Here is a 20,480-nt window from a genome sequence, read left to right on the forward strand (position 1 = left end):
GATCGAGAGGAGGCCTGAAACTCACCCGGGAGCCGCCTCAGGGGTCGCCATGGTGACCGCTCCCTCCGGAGGGGGCCTTCCTTCAGGAGGCCAGGGTCGCCCTCGACGGCGCCTGATTTTCTTTCCGTTTCGCCTTCTCTTTCCGGAGCCCAGAGGGGACAGAAGGCAAGCCGGGCTTGAAAGCCCAAGGGCCAGATCGCGCGGAGGAGGCGCCCGTCGGGGGCATTTCGCTCAGGCGAATGGCGCGGCCACCTCTCGGGGTCCTCGCCGGTTGCTATCCCATCAGGCGCCGCGGCGGGGCTCGCTCTTTCTCGCCGCCATTTTGGGCCGGAGTCGCTGAGGTGAGGAGCCGGGAGCCGGTTTAGGGGCTGGAAGCGGCGGAAGGAGGCGGGGAAGCGGCTCCAGAGCCCGGTGGGCGGGAGAGGGTTGCTCCGGCCGAGGGAAGGAGCCCGCTCCCGGGGAGGAGGGCGGCGGGATGGCGCCGATGCCCAGCGGATGGAGCCGGGAGGAGGCCTAGGCCTCGGAGGTCGGATGGATGGCTCTTTAGGGCGCCTGGAAGAAGAGAGGGCAGCTCCCCTTTGGGGCCTTTGGGGCGGGATGGCGGTCCTTTGCATTCTAAGTAGGGCCATGTCTGTCTGTGAAAATGAGAGCCATGATTCTCTTACACACAAAGACGTTGTTTGAGAGCCATTCTCCTTAGATATAATGCACATCTATGTCGTGTAAGTCTCTCTCTGTGTCTACATACAAGAGCCATTGTTTTATGTATACGTGTGTGTATAAATCAGAGCCATTCTCTCTCTCTCTCTCTCTCTCTATATATATATATATATATATATATATATAATATGCGCATAAGAGCCATTCTTGTCAAGTTTCTGAAGCCTCCCTGAGTCCTTAGACTGGGAGAAAGGCAGGACATAGGCGGCTGCAATAACTAATCCATGAGTCCCTTGGGAGGGTTTCCAAAGCCAGGCTCCAGAGCCATAATCCTGCGCTCAGACCACTGCCCCACGCTGCCTCTTCATTTGCCCTGAAACCTCTGAGGCCCTGGGCCTGGTCTTGCAGAGTCCTGGCCATGGCTTGATAATAGGCTGAGTCCACTTGGAGCGGAGTCTGCCTTCCTTCCTTCCTTCCGCTTGGCCCAGCGTTGCCTCCTTTCCAGCCGGTCCCCTGGCATTGTGTCCACAGCAGAAGCCATCTTGGCTTCTAGAGAGGGTCAAGGCTTGCTTTGTCCCAAGACCCACTGATGCCTCTTTTGGGAGTTCATGGGATTCACAGAAAGCCCTCCTCCAGCTCCATCTTTCAAATGAGTTGATTTTCTTCCTTCTAGCTTTCTTCGCTGTCTAATGTTCAAAATATTCTAACTTGGGTGTTCAATGCCAAGTTCTCACTGCCAACCGAAATGGTGATTGTAATGAACAGCTAAGAGACTCACTGCTCTCCTCTGCCAAGCAGCCCCTGTTCTTTCTGCTCCGTTGCTGTAGATACTGCCTTCCCTGACTGAGCAACATATGGCTAGAGCTCTGGAGTCCTTTGGACACGATGAACCTGTCAAAGGAGCTGAGGATGGCAGAAGAGGGGATTATCCCACTGTATTCTTACAGCTATTTAAGGCAGTTTATCCATTGGGAGAGAAGCCTTGTTCAGCTTTCATGAGCATGCAAGGGAAAAGGCATGCTAAATGTTGACGCAGCCCCTGAATTCATAATTCCCAGGCTTCTAAGTCATGTAAAGCTGCAGAACTTAATCCATGGCACAAGAAAGGCAACAAGAACATGAAAGGAGAGAACGGTAGAGCAGATACTACCTTTGTCCGACTTCATCCCCTTTGTATGTTTCTAAAGTACTAAATTGGCCTTCTTACACAGGATTAGAGAAAAGGCAAGGGCCCCACCCAGGTCCCCCTTACATTTTAAGCTGGGAACCTTTTTTGTCCCTATAAATATATGTAGGTAAGTCTTTAATGGCGTTACGGTGTTTGTGGAGTCCCACAGATACAAATTAAAAGCTGAATGGAGTTGGAAGAAATTGTAAACAGTGCGTTTAGATCCCAAAAAGAGAATTTCCTGGATAGTTAAGTTCTGCCAACTTAACTGTATGGAAGGAAGATCTTGGGTATCTGGTCTCTCTCTCTGCTCACTGTCTATGGCTGGCTGATTAAGCATTCCACCTCAGTAAGGTCCTTTAAGCTGATACTGGGCACTACACTTTCCAACTTGCCACTCCTTGTGTTTCCTTTAGGCCTGCTGGGGACAGGACTTCAAGCAATACCATGACTGGCAGGTGAGGCAGTGTTTTCTCTGGAAACCCCTTTGTGTAGGATATCTTTTCATATGTGTGCATCTGACAAAGTTTTGTTGTAGAACGTAGAGACTCTGCAGGTGGCACTGCCTTGTCAACTGCAAAAGTATTATTGTATGTTAAAACTCCTCAGCTTTGTGGAGTTTCCCGTCATAATCAAGGCTGTATGCGGTATTCACTCCATATAGCACTGCATCTGCTTCACAACCTTCTCTTACGTTGTAATGTAGTCTGCTGGCATGTCCAAGATTTAATTCTGTGTGCACTTTCTCCCTTAGGTTGTGGTCCAAAGCCACTTTTGCTGGCTATAAGCGAGGCCTCCGAAACCAGAGGGAGCACACAGCTCTACTGAAGATTGAGGGGGTTTATTCCCGCAATGAGACTGAATTCTACTTAGGCAAGAAGTGTGCCTATGTCTACAAAGCAAAAAAGTGAGTGTTCCCTTCTTCTGTGCTTCACACTTGCATCTTTCTTGAGTATTCTCCTAATCATATTAGTGTTAGCCTTTGCTGTGACTTAGAGAGCGTATTTTCCTTTGTTTGGAAATGTATGAGCTCAGGTCTAGAACAACATTCAGCCATTATACAATAAGCATTTAAGCACTAGTGAGTGGGAGGAATACATGGGGATAAAAGCATGGGTTTGTTTTACTTTGCTGTGTCTTCATGCTCCTATTTAGAGTAATATGGCTTCAGGTTCAGTTACAGTATGTACCATCAGTGAGCAAGAGAGTCATAGTGCAACAGAAAGTGATACATTGGGCCAGGGAGGCTTATGTCACTCTCATTCAGTCTAACACACTTTATAAAGCTGTGGTCAGCAGTAGAGCCCCTGCATCCTATGCTGAAGTTTCCAGATTCACTTCCCAGCATCTCCAGTAAAAAAGATCAATAGCAAGTATTGGGAGAAATCTCTTTATCTTGAGACAGTGGAGGAAAGGCCTCTGTCAGATGCTGAACTGCAAAGGCAAATAATTGGACTTAAATCCTGGGATGATGTCATTAGGCTAAAATGGTAAAAACTTTGTACACTGAAATAAAAGTTTTAGGCAGCTGAACAGTTTTCGGACTGGTGGTTGCGACATTTGCCTTTATTTCTTGTCTAGTGTTACAATTTTGTGTTGCCCTCTTTTTTAAAGAAAGTAGTTCATCTCAAAAAAGTGTCTGCATCTCAAGAGTGACATTACACACTTCTGCTAGTTTGGTCAGTGAAACTTAATGATCACTTTGTGGTTTCATTTGGTCTGCTTTTTCAGTTTGGAATACTAGGCTTGAGTTTAATGTATTGCGTGCTCTTAGCCTGGTTTTCCCTTTGTTTGTTGCTGCCATTTTACTGATTTAATCATATTTGCTACATGGCTAAATAAGGTAAAGCTTGTGCCTACTGAAGATACACACACATAGAGTAGACACCTGCCAAAATGTTAGTACTGTCCCAGTTTTAGAAAGCAAACAAAAACCCCCACATGGTATAGTGATATGAGCATTGGACAATGACTCTGAAGACCAGGGTTCAAATCCCCATTTGGCCATAAAACCCACTGGGTAACCCTGTGGAAGTCACACTCCCAACCTCAGAGAAAGGCAAACCTGGAACTCTGATTCTGTAAGACGAGCTCATTTGGAATTACTGTTGTACAGCTTCACAAATTACCCAAAGGAAGGGTCCCTTTTTCCTTTGTGCTTGTTCTGCCCTGGGATGAAGGCACTGGTTAGGATAAAATGCACGTTGTGGAGATGGTCTTATGTCCAGGGACCTGGTTCACATGTTTGTTGTTGAATGACGACATGAAAGTGTGAGCGAGTCATCATAGAGTTTTCATATCACTAGACTAGTACAAGATACACTTGTCTGTGTATCTATAGTATTTTTTGTTAGATGCCATTCACATGTTCAAGGGATGCACATACGTTCCTCAAGTGTAGAATTTCAGAAAGCATAGGGCATTCCTGTATTTGGCCCAAGCATAGCGGATGACGGGATTTTAATGGTTGACCTGTTTTTCTTTTCAGCAACACAGTAACTCCTGGTGGCAAACCCAACAGGACCCGAGTAATCTGGGGGAAGGTGACCCGTGCCCATGGAAATAGTGGCATGGTGCGAGCAAAGTTCCGATCCAACCTGCCTGCCAAAGCCATTGGACACAGGATCCGAGTGGTGAGGACTAGAGCTGTGTTTAACTTTAGGAGGCCTAAATCTCAGAGGAAAGAAATTGGTTAGTCTTTGGAATGAACAGCAACATACTTTTGTCCTGAAGATTCGTTTTAATGAATGGAAAGATAGATAATGCATTTTTTCTTAATGAAAGATGAGTGAGGAGTTTTTGTCAGTAACTCAGGATCCATTTGGTTTGCATCTTGCTGTTTTCTTAGGCCTTGCAGTTGTGTATTTCACAATGTGGAAAACTGGAGCTAGCAGCTGTTAGGGCTTTGTGGTGCTACATCAAGAATTAAAATCACATGCTGTGGATGTGCACCAAGTGTTTCAAGAGGCTCTTCGTTGTGCCATCGTTCCTAATAAATTAAACACTACATGTTGGTGTGGTACCACAGCTAATAGAAGCCGTGGTTAATTATCCTTGCTGGACTCTTTGTCAGCCACAGCTGCCAATGTAACCTGCTTCTGGTGACGCTTGTAAAGGTAGCTGAGAAGAAAGGAGCTTTAGTACTTGCCCCAGCAATATTGACTGGTTATTGGTGCAACCGGGGGCCATTGCACTTGTGCTCTGAGGCCTTCTTACAGATTGAAGGATTTCTCTCCCTTCTGGGCTTTGCTCAGATGTTTCTGTTGCCTTTTAGGAATGCTAACTGAAAAGGCAGCAGCTCTCTCTGTGCTCCTGAATAGGCATGGCAGTTAGGACAGTTCCAGTGTGTCCAAGAAGAGTTTATGCTGATTAAATGTCTGTCAATCCCTAAAATGGTGTAGGATTAGCAGTTCTTGAAGGATTGCTTCCTTTTAATGCAGAAATCATAAAGCTAATCATTTTACTAGTAGGTTTTCTTTGCTATTCATGAGATGCTTCTCTAGTTGCCCCTTGCGAAACCTAACCTTTCCCTTTTTTGTTGTTGTTTTCTCTTGTAGATGCTGTACCCATCCAGAGTTTAAATTTGGACTGAGAATAAAATTCAAAATATATTCCACTTTTGTACATTTGGTCTTGTCTTGCCTTTTGTTAATTATCCATGTCCTTTAGATGTAAGATGTTTGCTTTCTAAAAGGGCAGTAGAGAATTATTTGTTGTTGCCAAAGGCATTAAAGTGGCAGGCTATTTTTAAAATAAAGCTGTAACTCTTACTCATGACAGTCTCCACTGTTAGTGTTCTTCCTCCGGTTATTTATGAGGATTTAAGTTGCTGAAGATACATCTGAAATGCGTTCCCCTCCAGCAACTCCATTTTGCTAATTTTAATCCCAGTGTAATCATTTTCATGTCTGTCAAAAAGCATATTAGTTCATAGTAGATTTTAACTTCTCTCATTTTTCAGCCAGTGGTCCACGCTTCAGAGTTGCTAGTTTTGCCTTATTTTTACCACAAACTCAAGGTTCACCATCCAAAGCAAGATTCAGGAGATAAAGAGATTTAAAGAACAGCCTGGATTTTCCATTTAGCATCAGTGCTAAAATGAGCTTTCAGTCCTTTCACAAAAAGTCCAGTCCTGGTTTCCCCAGGACTTTGTAATTTCAGCAGCCTAACAGGTGGGAGAAATAATTCCATAATGCTTGAGAGAGCCTATATTGATTTCCCTGTTCCTTTCTCCACAAATCTGAACTAAATATGGCTTATAGATCTAAAATATGGTGCATATTTGAAGTATAGAAACCTTTTGCAGAAGTGGAGTTGAAGAACAGATAACAAGTAGCATAAAATGTTTGAATAAAGGTTCTGGACCTTTGTAAGATTCTCCCTAGTGTTGCATAGGGAATAAGCCAAACAATTCCCAATCTTCAGTTTTCTACTGAGCGAACACTGATAGGTGACTGGAAGTTAAATTCTGTGTGCTGCACTACAGAGTCCTGGAACAGTGCAGGACATGTACTCAGGCAGTTCTTACAAGGGGACAGCTCTTACTAGGAAAGGGAGTAATTGAGAGTAAAGAGATTGTCTGCTAGGGCAACTAAATTCAGAGCCATACTCTGTTGTGACATATACAGATGGAAACATAGCTTTGTGTTCCCTTTCTGCTAAGATAGAGCAGGGGAGGAAAACCAGCACCTTGGTCTTCTGAGAAAGATCCATCCTCTCACCACAATGTGTAAGTATTAATGCATTTCCTCAGATGTCACATGGCCAAAGTTAGGCAGCATCACCCACCTAACACCATGTTGATACTATACAGTTGTGGACCTGTACTAAACACGTAGACAACTCTTGGAAGCCAGTTTCAGAATCGTATTGGAAAAGGACTGAGAAATGCAGTTGTGGTGATGCTCCAGTTTTTGATTTGCAGTGAAATGTTTGAAGAATCATCCAATACTTGTGTGCAGCAGGTCAAACTCCATCCTGTCAGACAATGGGCTACTTGAGGACACAATGTAAATGTTGAAAGGCGTTTTCCCCTCTTAATTTTAGCACAATGGACAGATGAAAAGAATAAATGCAGATTCAGTCAAGGGTTTGTTTCTAGTAAAGTACAATTTTAAATATTTGTCTTGCTTGGAGATCTGTAATTATATTGCAAGTCAAGGGATTTGAACACCAGAAAAATGCAGCTGAGTACATCAGAAAATATGGTACATTTAGCATAGGTGTAAGTGAACCATGTGAAATGAATGTAATGTTCTTAGCTTTTATTTTGTAATCTTCTAGGCTTGAATGGCCTGCATTTTGTGGTGTTGGTTGACATTTGGTCTGCCTGAAAAAGACAAGTTAAACAGCACCTGCCTCCAGAATTGCTTATTTGAGCCGAGCACAAACCGTGAAACAGAAAAGGGGAGAGCAGAGGAGTCTGCCTCAGCAACTACACTCAGGATGTTTAGGGGGAAATTGATCTACCAAAATGAAATTCAAAAGAAAAGCAGAGTGATGAAATATAATGTCACACCTCAGTGCATGTTGGAAGAACCTTTCAAGCGATCCCTAGAAGGTTCAAGCTTAGTGTAATGGTTTAAGTGTTGAGCTATGACTCTGGAGACCAAGGTTCAATTCCCTGGTTGGCCATGAGTCCCAGTGGGTGACCTTGGGCAAGTCACATTCTCTCAGCCTCAGAGGATGGGGATAGCAGACATTCTGAAGGAACTTGCCAAGAGAACTCTGTGATAGGGTTGCTTTAGTGTTGTCATAAGTCAGAAATTACTTGAAGGCACACAACAACAGCAACAACAAAGTTCAAAATAGATTGTTTACTTGAGCAAGGCTTGCCAGACCTGGTTGTTTCATTTCACTTGTGCTATTGTTTCTGATTTACGGCAATCCTAAGGCAAATCTATAATAGGGTTTTACTGTCATGTTTCTTCAGAGGGAGTTTACCATTGCTTCTGAATAATAAAAGTTTGCTGAAATACGTTGACTTCTTGTTCCTTTTGTCATTATATAGGAAATGTCTTACTCTTCCCGCGTTGTTTCTGCTCTGGTACCAACTTTTCTGTTATAGAAGTCACATCCAGGAAAGCCTGCTCTGCCGACTGAGGTATTCCTGGGCATTTCCAAGGGCTGGGTGTTTTTTGTCTGTTATCAGCAGAGCTTGGTAGCATTAGTTTATTTCATTTTTTGGACTTTGACCAGAATCCCAAAACCAATCAGTCCTAAAACAAAGAACCAGTTATTGCCACATATATAACAATTGCCAGTCACTGAAGATGAGTGTAGTTTTCAGCAGCTGGCTTCCAGCAAGGAGCATGAACTTTGCCACTCTTCTATGGGGGTTTCTGTGACCAGGAAGCCATTGCTTGGATCAGGAAGTATTGTGTGCATACTTTGAGTACATGTGCCTGCGTCCATTTGGAATGGTTTCCTCTCAGAAGTGCCAAATTTCTTCCCTGGGTTGATGAGAGAAGGAATCCATACCATCTGGATTTCTCCTATCACCGCCCAGAGACAGTCAGGAGGTTGTGTGGATTCCTCTTCTCGACAACCCAAAATGCAGCTTCATGGTAATTATCCAACGTGGTCTTTTTTGGAGGTAGTTTTGCTCAAGGCTTTGTAGCAACAGGGAAGGTAGACCTTGTCCTCTTGCCCAAGTCAATATTAGCAAGATCAACAAGGCACATATTGGAAGGTTTAGTGAACAGTACTTGATGATTCTGACCATTCTAGTGACTGAAGCAGTCATGTTCCAACCAAGGGGCCATGTTTAAAATGGTTCTTCATGCAGGCATCCTCTTTCCCTCAGAAAGACACTCGTAGATGCAAATAATTTCAAAATTCCCATGGGAACAAACAGTCCCCCCCCCCCCAAAAAAAAGTTAATTTAAAGAAGTGAAAGGCAAGCCTCCTCTGACAAAATCTGCCCAAGAAAACTCTGAGAGGGTTAAATACAGCAGCATCCACAAGCGCTGATAGCTTGATTGGTCCAGCTCCACTTCACGAAATGCATTTATGCTAATGTTTGATGCTTCACCAGGCAAAGATGCTAAAAATCATACAGGAGGAAAATGGTGATGATAGAGTCTTTGTCCTAAGTTGAACTTCCAATTAACAACACAAAGTAACATCTCTTTTGAGATCCAGGTGTTCTTGCCTTTGCTTGCAAAGCTAACTGCTCCTTTCTTAGAGCCCATCCACACTGGAGAAATAATCCGGTTTGAGACCGCTTTGACTGCCATGGCTCAATGTGAAGCAAAACTCTGGTGCCACAACCGACTACAATTCCCAGCATTCCATAGCATTGAGCCATGGCAGTCAAAGTGGTCTCAAACTGGATTATTTCTCCAGTGTGGATGCAACCTTAGTAACACCAAATTCCTCAGTCTCTATGTTGCATCTGGGGAGGGGGAAATAGATGCTGCATAGGTCAACCTGTCAAATTGATTTTACCTGTACAGCACCTAAAATCACCCCCATTTTCCCCCGTCTGCTTTTTAAGGTCTTTGCCTGATGAAGAAGCCAGGGAAGCTGGCATCTTGTATTTTATGTTTTGGAAAGTATCACTGCTTGTGGACTTTGCATTTTGTTGTCTTTGGCTGCATTGTCAACATGGCTACCCAGAATGGATCTTTTTCTAGGAGGGTTGGCATAACCGTGAAGGTCAATAAAGACCAAAGTGTATGCCTTGTGTGTGTGGTTCCCTTTGGCTTAGTCAGTGTTGACTAAAGTCCCTCTGGAAGCAAAGCCAAGTTCAACGCGGAAGGCAGGCTCAAAGGCAGGATTGTTCTGCGGAGCACATCTTTCCTGGGGTTGGGGATTGCGATGCCCAGCAAACATTAGCCAAAGGAAGTCCCAGTCTTGCTAACTTTGTGGCTTTTTGTGCAGGGAAGGCAAGGGTTGGTTGTGTGTCGGTGTGCCAATGAGCAACAAAGCCCTGGGAGCAGCTGATCGGTCAAGAAAGGCCAATGCCAGGCTTTGTGTGTTTTGTGGGTGAGGTTGGCAGGGTTCTAGGCCCAGCAATGGAGAGGAAGAGCTTGGAGCCCCAGCCCTGTTCCTTTGGAGGAGCATCAGTTGCAAAGGCCTCTGGGAGGAGGAGGAGGAGGAGGGGGCTCTGGGCCCGGGTTCCAGAGGCCTTCCTCCCTTCCATAGCCTCAGGGCTAAGCTCCTCCAGAAGGCAGCCTCCTAGCCCCAAAGCCCCCCAGAAGAGGCTGGGCCTCAGCGAAGGCGAGGCCAGCCAGGCTTTGGCGGCCCTTGTCCTGAGAAGCTCCGGGGGAGGGAGGCTGGCTCTCTCTCTCTCTCTCGGGGGCAGGGCGAGGGCAAGGGCTGCTGGGGCTCTTTCCGTGCCGATGGCGGAGTTGTCGGGGCTGCTGGGTCTGGCGGGGGGCCCCGGGCGGGTGCTGCTGGTGGGTCAGGGGCCCTCGGGCACCAAGGCCGGGCTCCAGGCCTTCGCCAGGGAACTCTTCGGCCCCGATCAGGAGGAGCAGCAGCACCAGGAGGAGGAAGGGAAGGGAGAGGAGGAGGAGAAGCCGGCGGAGGCAGAGCCGCGGGGCCGCCACGGGGGTCCGCCGTGCCTCCTCCGGCGGGAGGTGCGGGTGCGGCTGGGCTGCTGCCCGGGGCCCCTTCCGCTGCCCGGGGCCCTTCCTCCGGGGCTGGTGCTGGTGCTGGCGGGGGCGCCTTCGCTGCTGGAGCCCCGGGAGCGGCGCCTGCTGCGGGAGATGCTGCTGGACCTGGGCCTCCGCCTGCCTCGCCCCCCGGCCCTGGCCCTGGCCCTGGTCGGGGTGGCCCTGCTGCTGCAGCCGGAGAAGGAGCCCCGGGAGCGGGAGCGAGCGGAGGAGGCCCGCTGCCACCTGGAGCGTCTCCTCCGGAGGACGCTGGGCCCCGGCAGGCCGCCCCAGACCCTCCAGGCCGCCCTCCACAGGCCCGGCGCCGGGGCCCGAGAGGTCCGGGCCGCCGCCTGCAGCGCCCTCCGGGCCGCCCTCCTCCTCCGCCGGAGCCAGGCAGCCCCTAAAGGTCAGCACCGCCGCCGCCGCCGAGGGAAGGCGCTTCGGGCCCCTTTAAGCGCCGGGGGCCAGGGCTCCGGGGAGCCCGGCTGGAAGGCTGCGCGGCCGAAGGAGCCCCGCAGACTAGAGAAGAGAAGGAGGGGGAGCGGAGTCCTCCTGGCGGCCATCGCCAGGCCTTCATCCCCGCCGGAGACAGCGCCTCCTCCTCCTCCTGCGGCCTCTCTTTCGGCTGAGGCTTTTCTTTCCGTGTATTCTTCATTAACACAAGTGCAACACACTTTGCCTTGAGACCAGGACAGTCTCCACTAAAGACAACAGGGAAACCTACACTCAAAGCCTGCCTTCTTCCCTGCCTCTCCTCCTCTGCCTCCTTCCCACAGATGCTGGCTTTCATGGCCTTCTCACAGCCCTATCTATCCATAGCTATACATCTCAGGCCTCTCCACTCCCTTCTGCCTAGATCAGCCATGCGCTTACTATCCGACAGCCTAAACATGACATTGGCGGACCTCCCTTTTCCTTTTTCCCTTTTACTCTTTATATACTTCTATGCAGATACATAGATATTAACTCCGTATTAATTCAATACACCTGAAAGAGATTTCCATCTCTCCGTCTTCTTTGGGATTCTTGACCACAATCTCTCTCTTGATTTAGGATGGCACACAAAGATTGTTGTTGTTGTTGTTGTTGTTGTTGTTGTGTGCCTCTAAGGCCTCAATCCCACTCACAGATAAATCAGTCTCTGATCCAAATCAATGGATGGCTTTGACATTGGATCATGGGTCCCACTCCATTTGCCCCAATCACACTTTCTCTCCTCTCATCACCTCAAAATAACCCACTTGTGGCTCCTATTCATGAAGGAAGCGATTCAAAATGGGTCGGATCCAGACGGCCGAAGGGGAAATCCAAATCGATTCCAATCCACTTGGGCTTCACACTTGCGTGGAATCAATGTATCAAAAAAGAAGTGGAAGATATCAGGGCCACAAAGACACGGGTTAAATGGGTCGAGAGCACGGCCTCCTCTTTGGATTACATGGGAACCAGGATCAATTAAACCAGTTCAAACCTTGTTTTTAATGGCCAATTCTTTATGCACTTTGTTGTTGTGCTTGTACTTGTCTTTTTACACAAGGCTGTAATCCGGCCTCCATCCCCCGGGAGAGGCAGGGAAATAGAAATACACATTGTATTATTTATTATTTAAACCGAATCACAATCCGGTTTAAAAGGTAGTGGGAATGAGGCCTAAGTCGCCTCTAGGTCCTCCAGGGCAACTCTGCGGTCAGCATCTGCCAGGCCTTGACCATTGCATTGCGCCACAAATGCCAAGGAGAGAGCTCTCTCTAGCAATCTAGGCAAGTTTTGGTTCAAGTTGAGCACAGAGTTGCGTTACAAGACCTAGATATTCCTAGAGAGAAGATATGAATACAATCAGGGAATAATCAAATAATGAAATCCGCAAACATGGAAGGATGAGTGTAGAGGAGGTTTTCAGACAGGCTGGATGGCGCTCTGTCGGGAACAAATCTTGCCTCGAAACTCCTGCACTTGGCTCACCTTAGAGCCACCATGGGTCACAAACAATTTGAAGACACACAACAACAACAACAACAGCAGCAACCTCTCTGCTATCAGCTTTGTGTCAAGCATATACTGTATCTGATTCTTTTCTTTCTTTTCCCTTTTCAAAGGTGAGGAGGAACCCAAGAAGCAGAGACTCCCTCTCTTCTTAAAGTGTCTTCCGTGGGGCAGAAGGAGGCAGCAAAGAAAAGGACATTTGGGTACAGATGAAAGCAAGTTTAATGAAGGTAAGTGCTGCAGGGAAGCCTAAACAGCCTGAAGACACAAACAGGGTCAGAGAGACAGTGTGGTGTAGTGGTTTGAGTGCTGGACTACAACTCTGGAGACCTGGGTTCAATTCTCTGCTTAGCCATTAAACCCACTGGGGGTTTGCCACCTTGGGCAAAGTCACACTGTCTCAGCCTCAGGGTTAGGCAATAGCAAACCTCCTCTGAACAAACCTTGCCAAGAAAACCCCAGGATAGGGTCTCCTTAGGGTCGCCATACGTAGAAATTACCGGAAGGCAGAAACCAAGTTCCTCTGCGGAAGCAGTTGTGTAGCTTTGTGAGAAACCTAGCCTTCCCTGGCTGCATCTGCAGAAACAATGCAGTCTTTCAAGGCTGTGTTGGAGGAGATGCCAAGCAAGTGGTACTTATCTTCCTCTGTGGTGTGGCTGCAGATCTATAAGGAACATTTGGCAATTAGTATTTAAAGAGATAACAGAAATGGAGTTAGAAATATGCCCAAAGACAGCATTATTGTCTATATATGATAACATGAACTACACGTAGGCTGTGAAGGACTTAATTACAACTTAAATTAATAGCAGCAAGACTAATTATAGGGGGAGGGAAAGAAGGAGGAAAGATCACTGAGATCTACAAATACAAAACTGGTTTAAAGAAATATGGCAAATGGCAATTAATGAAAAGTTAAGATGTGGAATCAAGGTTTTAAAAAAGGAATAATTAAGAGGAATGATTTTGAAGCCATATGGAAAATATTTGTCCAAAAGGTTTTAGTAAAAGAGGAAGGCGGTTTACCTCCACAGGAAGAGTTACTGTTTTGGAGGGTAGAGTAATATGAAGATAATGGGGTCTGGGGATGGATAAATTAATAGTGTTATACTTTAGTGGGTAGTATATGTTACGAACAATATATGTTGAAAAGAAGATAGTAATAAGAAGGAAGATATCAATAATAATTTCATGTGTTTTTTTAATTATTGGTTTAGTTAATATTAAATGGTTTACTATGAATAAAATTCAGATACGGTAATTAAGAATGGATAATTAATGTGATTTATTACATATTGTATGTGCAACACTGTAAAAGACATTTTTCCAATATTATTTTACTGTGTGTAGGTTCTATTATTATTATTATTATTATTAATAATAATAATAATATAACGCAGTTTGATGTCACTTTAACTTCCATGGGTCTATCTTGCCAGGAAAACCTCATGATAGAGTCGCCTTAGGGTCTCCGTAAATCAGAAATGACTTGGAGGCACACAACAACAAACAACACAAACTGGGTCAGGCCTGGTTAGTAGTTGAATAGGATGCAAAAGGTTCTTCTAGCACCTTTGAGACTGACTGTGCAAAAGGAGTTGTAGAACAAGCTTTTGGAGATTTAGGCCTACCTCCTCAGATGCAGTAGACCAAGTCTATGAAAACTTATGCTACATACTCATTCGCATAGTGAGTCTCAAAGGTACTACAAGACCCCTTTGCTACTGATTTTCCAGACTAACATGGCTATGTCTCTGAATTCTAATCATAGCAACACTCCTGGGTCAGGTCTTCATCTGCTGCACTTGGATACTTGATCTTGATTCAGGGTGGCCAGATGTTTTCCTTTTCCAGGACATGTCCTACATTTCACCCTTCTGTCCAAGAGGAATTTCCAAAATGTTCTCCATTTTTGGCACGGCTAAGAAGCCTGAATTTATATTTGTATTGCTGTTTTTGTCTTTTGTTTTGTCATGTACAGCGGACCCTCCACATTCGCTGGGGTTGGGGCACAGGACCCCTCTGAAAGTGGAAAAACCACAAATAAAGAAAACATTTTTTAAAATGTGTAAGAACATCTCTCTAGAAGTCTCTCTGTCCTCCAGGACAAGTCCGTGGTCAACGTCTGCCAGAAGATGAGCACAGAATTGAGCTGGAGGACCTACAGATCCCTAGAGGAGTGTTCTCTGTAGGAATCTCTAGGTCCTTCTGTGTGAGTTTTTGTGGAAGTTGACATAGAATCACACCGAAGGGCCTAGAGATTCCTAGAGAAAACAATCAAATCTGCAAATAGTCAAAGCTGCAAATATGGAGGGCTGAATTTACTTCATTTTTTTAACGTTCTACATTTTGTGGTGCCCTGTCCTCCTTTGTGATGAGGACATCTGGTCACCCTGTCTTGGCTAATCTTTTTTTTAAGTTCATAAAGTTTCTAGTCCTTATGTTGCTTAAAACTGTGAAGTTAATGCTACCTTCTTGGCAGCAAGTTCTCCTATTAGAAACTGCATTCCAAAAACGTCATTTCTTCCAAGCTCTATTTCTAACAGAGTTGTCCTAAACTGACATTTCTTTTTTTACCCCAACATAGATACCCCCCAAGATCAAGACGAAGGACTGGCATTGACTTAACATGGCACTCAATGGGAACCATGAAGAAGCCTGTGGCGAGGCAGGCACTTAGGATCTTGGTTGAACCACTTGCTGCTGTGCTGGGATTAAAAGACCTTCCTTTGCTTCTGAAAATAACAGGATCTAAGGGTCAGAACCTCCTGATATGCTCTTGAGAAAGAGAACATTGATGCCCATCTGTCAGTTCTTCTGCTTTCTCTAAATTTGATTGTGGAAGCCTTCTTTTTACAATGCAAGGAAAATTCTTGCACTTTCAGAAAGCAAAAATTAGCTCATTCCTGCTTTCATTCCAGTAACAATGGGCATCTTCTTGGCATCAGGAAACACACTGGAGTGCCCTTTAAACCTGGAGCACAGCATTTGAAGTGGTACATTTGTTTTCACTGGAATTATATTCTGCAGTAGCCTTTTGCCAAATGTGACTTATCCCTGTTTAATTTCTTTAATTATTTTCTGAAGTTGTCTGTCTTCTTCAGGAATCCTTGCCTTGAGATGTGCAATAAGGATGGGAAATATCCTTAGGCTGCGTCCCTGCACTTGAGAGAAAAGAAAGGACATTAAAGAGAGAGAAAAAACACTTTCCTGGTTTGTCACCTTTTCAGATTCAAACTGGATTTGTGAACTGTTACCTCATAGGACCACCTTTTGCAAGCTGAGCATGTGTTGCTCACCTCTTTCTTGCCCTTTTTCTGCACTTGTAGTACATTGTGCACCCTCTGCAGTCAATGCCCTTAAAGCCTAAAGTGTGTTATTTTATCACAGCAGTCTCCAGTGTATAGTCCTGTGGAATCCTCTTATTTATAGGTCCATTGTTTCAGGATCACTTTCCATCTTGGGCTGCATCCGCACTGCAGAAATAATACAGTTTGACACTGCTCTGACGGTCATGGCTCCATCCTATGGAATCCTGTTTGTTTGGGCACCAGCGCTTTCTGGTAGAGAAGTATAACTATCTCACAAAACTGCACATCCCAGAATTCCATATCATTGAGCCATGGCAGTTAAAGTGGTGTCAAACTGCATTATTTCTGCAGTGCAGATACAGCCTTGATTATTTAACATAGAGGTGGATGTGGCCTCTCAGATATCATTGGATTGTAACCTCCAGCTGAGCCAGACAGCATAGCCATTGACAAGGAACAGTGGAAATTGCAGGTCAGCAAATCTTATGGCATTCATGGGGTCACCATTAAGTGGACAGGAATGTATGTGTAAATGCACATAAATACAGGACAGATAGACACATAAAGACACGAAGTGGATGAGAAAAGAAGGAGGATTTCAATACCACCTTTAAGATTAACTGATTTATCTCTGCCTGAGCGTTTGTTAATAACAATCCATTTCTTCAGATGCACTGATGGGGTTAATGCTGGAGATGCATTTGAAAAAGTGGCCTGATATCCACAGAATTCATTATTGTTGTGTGCCTTCAAGATGTTTTCGGCTTATGGTGACCCTAAGGCAGCTCTGCCACAGGGTTTTCTTGGCAAGATTTGTTCTGAGAGGATTTGCCATTGCCATACACTGAGACTGAGAGTGTGTGACTTACTCAAATTCACCCAGTGGGTTTCCATAGTTGGGCATGTTGGGATATAGAGTCACAAGGAAAATGTACAATGTGGGTTTTGATAGTAATCAGGCATTAAAGGATTTCTGTGAGCCATAATTATTAGGCATTTAAACAAGAAGTGACATAAAAAGATATTCAGCAAGTGCTGTGAAGTCCTGTAGAATGCTGTCACTCAGGAGGGAGGCTGGGTCCTTTGTGAGACCAGAGAGGCAAGGCCTAGTAGGCCCCACGGAGCCTTGGCTAGAGTAGTGACGAGCATTTAACTCAGAGTGGGTTGCTACTAGTGTGGATGGTGGATGGTGTCGATGTATATACTGTTGTACACAGTGGAACTTCTTCTAAGAACAAAAGCCTCATCTGAGAGAGGTTTACGGTGTCTCTTTGCTCATTGAGAAAGGAGAGGTGTTTCTCCAGCTCACAAGCTGCTGACTACGGTCACAAAGGTGGAGAATCTGGTGCCAAACGTTGATGTGTGGCCTCACACACTGCGCAACATCATCAAAAGCGTTTTAACAGGGCGGGATTTGAACTCTGTTCACCAGAGTCATAGTCGAATGCTCAAACCACTACACCACACTGCCTCTCATTCACAAAATGCCCATGCTGAAATAAACCAGTCTTAAAGATTCTGTTAGGTTCTTTCTCTCGTCTTCTCTGTTTTTCTTTTTATGCTGTGACAAACGTGGAAAGAAGTGGGTGGACAGCCATACTTTTCCTGCAGGCCCAGAAAATGGAGTTGTTTAGACAAATTTTCAGTGCTCATATAAAGTCCAAATCGCTATAGGAAATCTTTTATCTTTTGTCTTGAGCTCTGGAAGAACGTTTATTTCTTCTTTGGAAGAAAATAACTTCAACTGGCTGCACTTCCCATTTGGAACTTCAGATGTTAAGTGTATTTCAAACCATTTTGAACTGCCTGTTTTAATAATATTGTTGTCTACACTCAAACCACTACACAACACTGGCTCTCCACAAGGGCCACCCAGTCCAACCCCCTTCTGCCATGCAGGAACTCTCAGTCAAAGCATCCCCATTGGCAGATGGCCATCCAGCCTCTGCTTAAAGACCTCCAAGGAAGGAGACTCCACCACTCTCCATTGAGGGAGTGTGTTCCACTGTTGAACAGCCCTTACTATCAAGATGTTCCTCCTAATGTTGAGCTGGAATCTCTTTTCCTGTAGCATACATCCATTGTTCCGGGTCCTAGTCTCTGGAGCAGCAGAAAACAAGCTTGTTCCCTCCTCAATATGACATCCCTTCAAGTATTTAAACAGGGCTATCATATCATCTCTTAACCTTCTTTTCTCCAGGCTGAACATCCCCAGTTCCCTAAGTTGTTCCTCATAGGACATGGTTTCCAGACCCTTCACCATTTTAGTCGCCCTCCTTTGGACACGGTCCAGTTTCTCAATGTCCTTTCTGAATTGTGGTGCCCAGAACTGGACACAATATTCCAGATGGGCCTGACCAAAGCAGAATAGAAAGGCACTATTACTTCCCTTGATCAAACACTATCCTTCTATTGATGCAGCCTAAAATTGTCATTCCTTCTTTGTAGGTTTTGGCCCTGAACTCTCAGGACTGGGGTTATTATTAACCTGACAACTCTATTTCAGATAAACCCCATAGGAATCTGGACCATGCCATGGACAGCAGTTTACTTTTCCATGGAAGGTTAATGGCATTGTGTAATGTTTGCTTTTATTACAAACTAGCTATAGTATCCAACATTGTTTGGGATAATCATTAACCATTGTTAACTATTGTTTTCTTCTCTTTTTACTTGTCTGCAGGATAGCAGGCTGTCTCTCTGGACTCTGAAGCATTCTTCACTTTGTGCATTAGTGTCAATTATTCTTATTTTCTTCCTTCACCCATAAGAACTCATTTGTTGTTAACTGCCCTCAAGTAAACTCCAATTCATGGTAACCCTGTGGATGAAACATCTCCAGAAGACCCTGTCCTCCATTGCTCTTCTTGGACTTAGATCCTGCAATTTCAGACCTGTGACCTCCTGAATTGAGTCTATACATCTCGAATACTGTCCTCTCTTTCTCCTGCCCTCCACCTTTCCTAGCACTATTGTCTTTTCTAATAAATCATGTCTTCTTGTGATGTGATCAAATGACAGTCTCAGTTTGATCATCTTGGCTTCCAGGTAGATTTCAGGATGACCTGTTTAGACTAGAAAACTGGGCCAAAGCTAACAAAATGAAATTCAACACAGAGAAATGTAAGGTACTGCACTTAGGGCAGAAAAATGAAATGCACAGATTATGGGGGACACCTGGCTGAATGAAACTTTTATGTGTGAAAGGGATCTTGGAGTCCAAGTAGATCACAAGTTGAACATGAGTCAACATTGCGATGCAGCAGCTAACAAGGCTAATGTGATTTTAGGTTGCATCAATAGAAGGATAGTGTATACTGATCAAGGGAAGTAATAGTACCACTCTATTCTGCTCTGGTCAGGCCCCACCTGGAATACTGTGTCCAGTTCTGGGCCGCAGAATTCAAAAAGGACATTGAGAAACTGGAGCGTCTCCAGAGGAGGGCGACTAAAATGGTGAATGATCTCTTCCAACTCTATAATTCCATGCATCTGGTGGTATCATTAAGCATGCTACACACACAAACACAGAGAGAGAGAGACTTGGAAGAGAACTCTAGGCTCATCCAGTCCAAGCCCCCTTCTGCCATGCAGGAACTCACAATCAAAGCATACCCAAAAGATGGACATCCAGCTGGTTTAAAGACCTCCAAGCAAGGAGACCACAATACGCCCCGAGGGAGTAAACTTGGCCTTGGGCAAGTCACACTCTCTCAGCCTCAGAGGATGGCAATGGCAACCCCCCTCTGGAGAAATCTTGCCACGAAAGCCATGCGATAGGTCTCTCACCCAGGCGGGTCTCCATAAGAAAAGTCAAAAACGAACAAATTCTGTGAACATGAGGCCATTCTTCAAATGCATCTCCACAGAAGGCTGTTGTCAGCTAGGGTCGCCAAAAGGCAAAAATCACACACAACAACAACAGCCGCACCCCCGACTCTCTTCAAGGCTGCATCCTTACTGCAGAAATAATCCAGTTTGACACCGCTTTTAACTGCCAGGGCTCCATGCTCTGGAATTCTGGGAACTGTAGTTTGTTGCAGCACCAGAGCCCTGTTCTACAATTCCCAGGATTCCACAGAATGGAGATGTCGGTCCAAAACCCACTGCAGAAACAATCCGGTTTCAGACCACTTTAACTGCTCTGGCTCAGTACTAGGGAATCCTGGGAATTGTAGTTTATTATGGCGGAACCAAACTCTTACAGAGAAGGCTAAATTATTATTATCATATTTGTTGTTATATTTAATTATATCCCACTTTCCGCCCCAAAACTGGGGCTCAGGGCAGCTTACAATAGTAAAAAACAGTAATATTAAAACATTAATACAATGTTGTTGTTGTTGTTATTTATCATTGTGTTAATATTTTAATATTACTGTTTTTATTATTAAAACTAATGTTTTTATATTAAATATAATATTAAATAAATATTAATATAAAATATAATAATATTAATATGTTATTAAAATAATATTAATATAACGATTCGTTTTAATATAATATTAAAACATTAATACATTATTATTATTCCTGTATTAATATTTAAAATTACTCTTATTATTAAAACAGTGTTTAATAATTTAATATTAAATATAATATTCAAATAAATATTAATATAGAATATAATAAAATAATATATATAATACACAATATATAATAATATTATAACATTAATATATTATTAAAATAAAATTAATACAACACTTAATATCAATATATTAAAATATCAATATATTATTATTATCATCATTG

At 44.5% G+C, this 20,480-nt stretch overlaps 4 protein-coding genes across 7 annotated transcripts in view; 3 read left to right on the top strand and 1 right to left on the bottom strand.

Annotated features, from left to right (window-relative positions):
* Positions 1-750, bottom strand: part of IQCG (IQ motif containing G) — a 25,962-nt gene extending 25,212 nt beyond the window's left edge. For 2 of the 3 annotated variants that reach the window (XM_042457402.1, XM_042457401.1), the window contains exon 1: positions 26-184. In XM_042457402.1, the coding sequence (XP_042313336.1) occupies positions 26-51 (26 nt within the window). In that variant the 5' untranslated portion in view covers positions 52-184. Of the gene's footprint in view, positions 1-25 lie in introns of all 3 variants that reach the window. The other variant, XM_042457399.1, reaches the window with a different exon arrangement.
* Positions 1-20,480, top strand: part of ARMC9 (armadillo repeat containing 9) — a 1,183,007-nt gene that overhangs the window by 826,222 nt on the left and 336,305 nt on the right. The gene's annotated exons all lie outside the window — the stretch shown is intronic.
* Positions 248-5,602, top strand: RPL35A (ribosomal protein L35a). Its single transcript, XM_042457410.1, has 5 exons — positions 248-341; positions 2,245-2,286; positions 2,583-2,735; positions 4,317-4,461; positions 5,386-5,602. The coding sequence occupies exons 2-5, from the start codon at positions 2,276-2,278 to the stop codon at positions 5,407-5,409; spliced, it is 333 nt and encodes a 110-aa protein (XP_042313344.1). The 5' UTR covers positions 248-341; positions 2,245-2,275; the 3' UTR covers positions 5,410-5,602.
* On the top strand, positions 9,824-18,740 carry C3H2orf72 (chromosome 3 C2orf72 homolog). 2 transcript variants are annotated; one of them, XM_042457406.1, is made up of 3 exons: positions 9,824-10,837; positions 12,528-12,644; positions 18,409-18,740. In XM_042457406.1, the coding sequence occupies exons 1-3, from the start codon at positions 9,847-9,849 to the stop codon at positions 18,411-18,413; spliced, it is 1,113 nt and encodes a 370-aa protein (XP_042313340.1). In that variant the 5' UTR covers positions 9,824-9,846; the 3' UTR covers positions 18,414-18,740. The 2 variants fall into 2 exon arrangements, with proteins under 2 accessions (XP_042313340.1, XP_042313339.1); XM_042457405.1 differs by lacking the exon at positions 18,409-18,740 and adding an exon at positions 15,002-15,609 and having other exon boundaries at positions 9,826-10,837.

This window comes from Sceloporus undulatus, chromosome 3, assembly GCF_019175285.1.
Source record: "Sceloporus undulatus isolate JIND9_A2432 ecotype Alabama chromosome 3, SceUnd_v1.1, whole genome shotgun sequence".
Lineage (NCBI taxonomy): Eukaryota > Metazoa > Chordata > Lepidosauria > Squamata > Phrynosomatidae > Sceloporus > Sceloporus undulatus.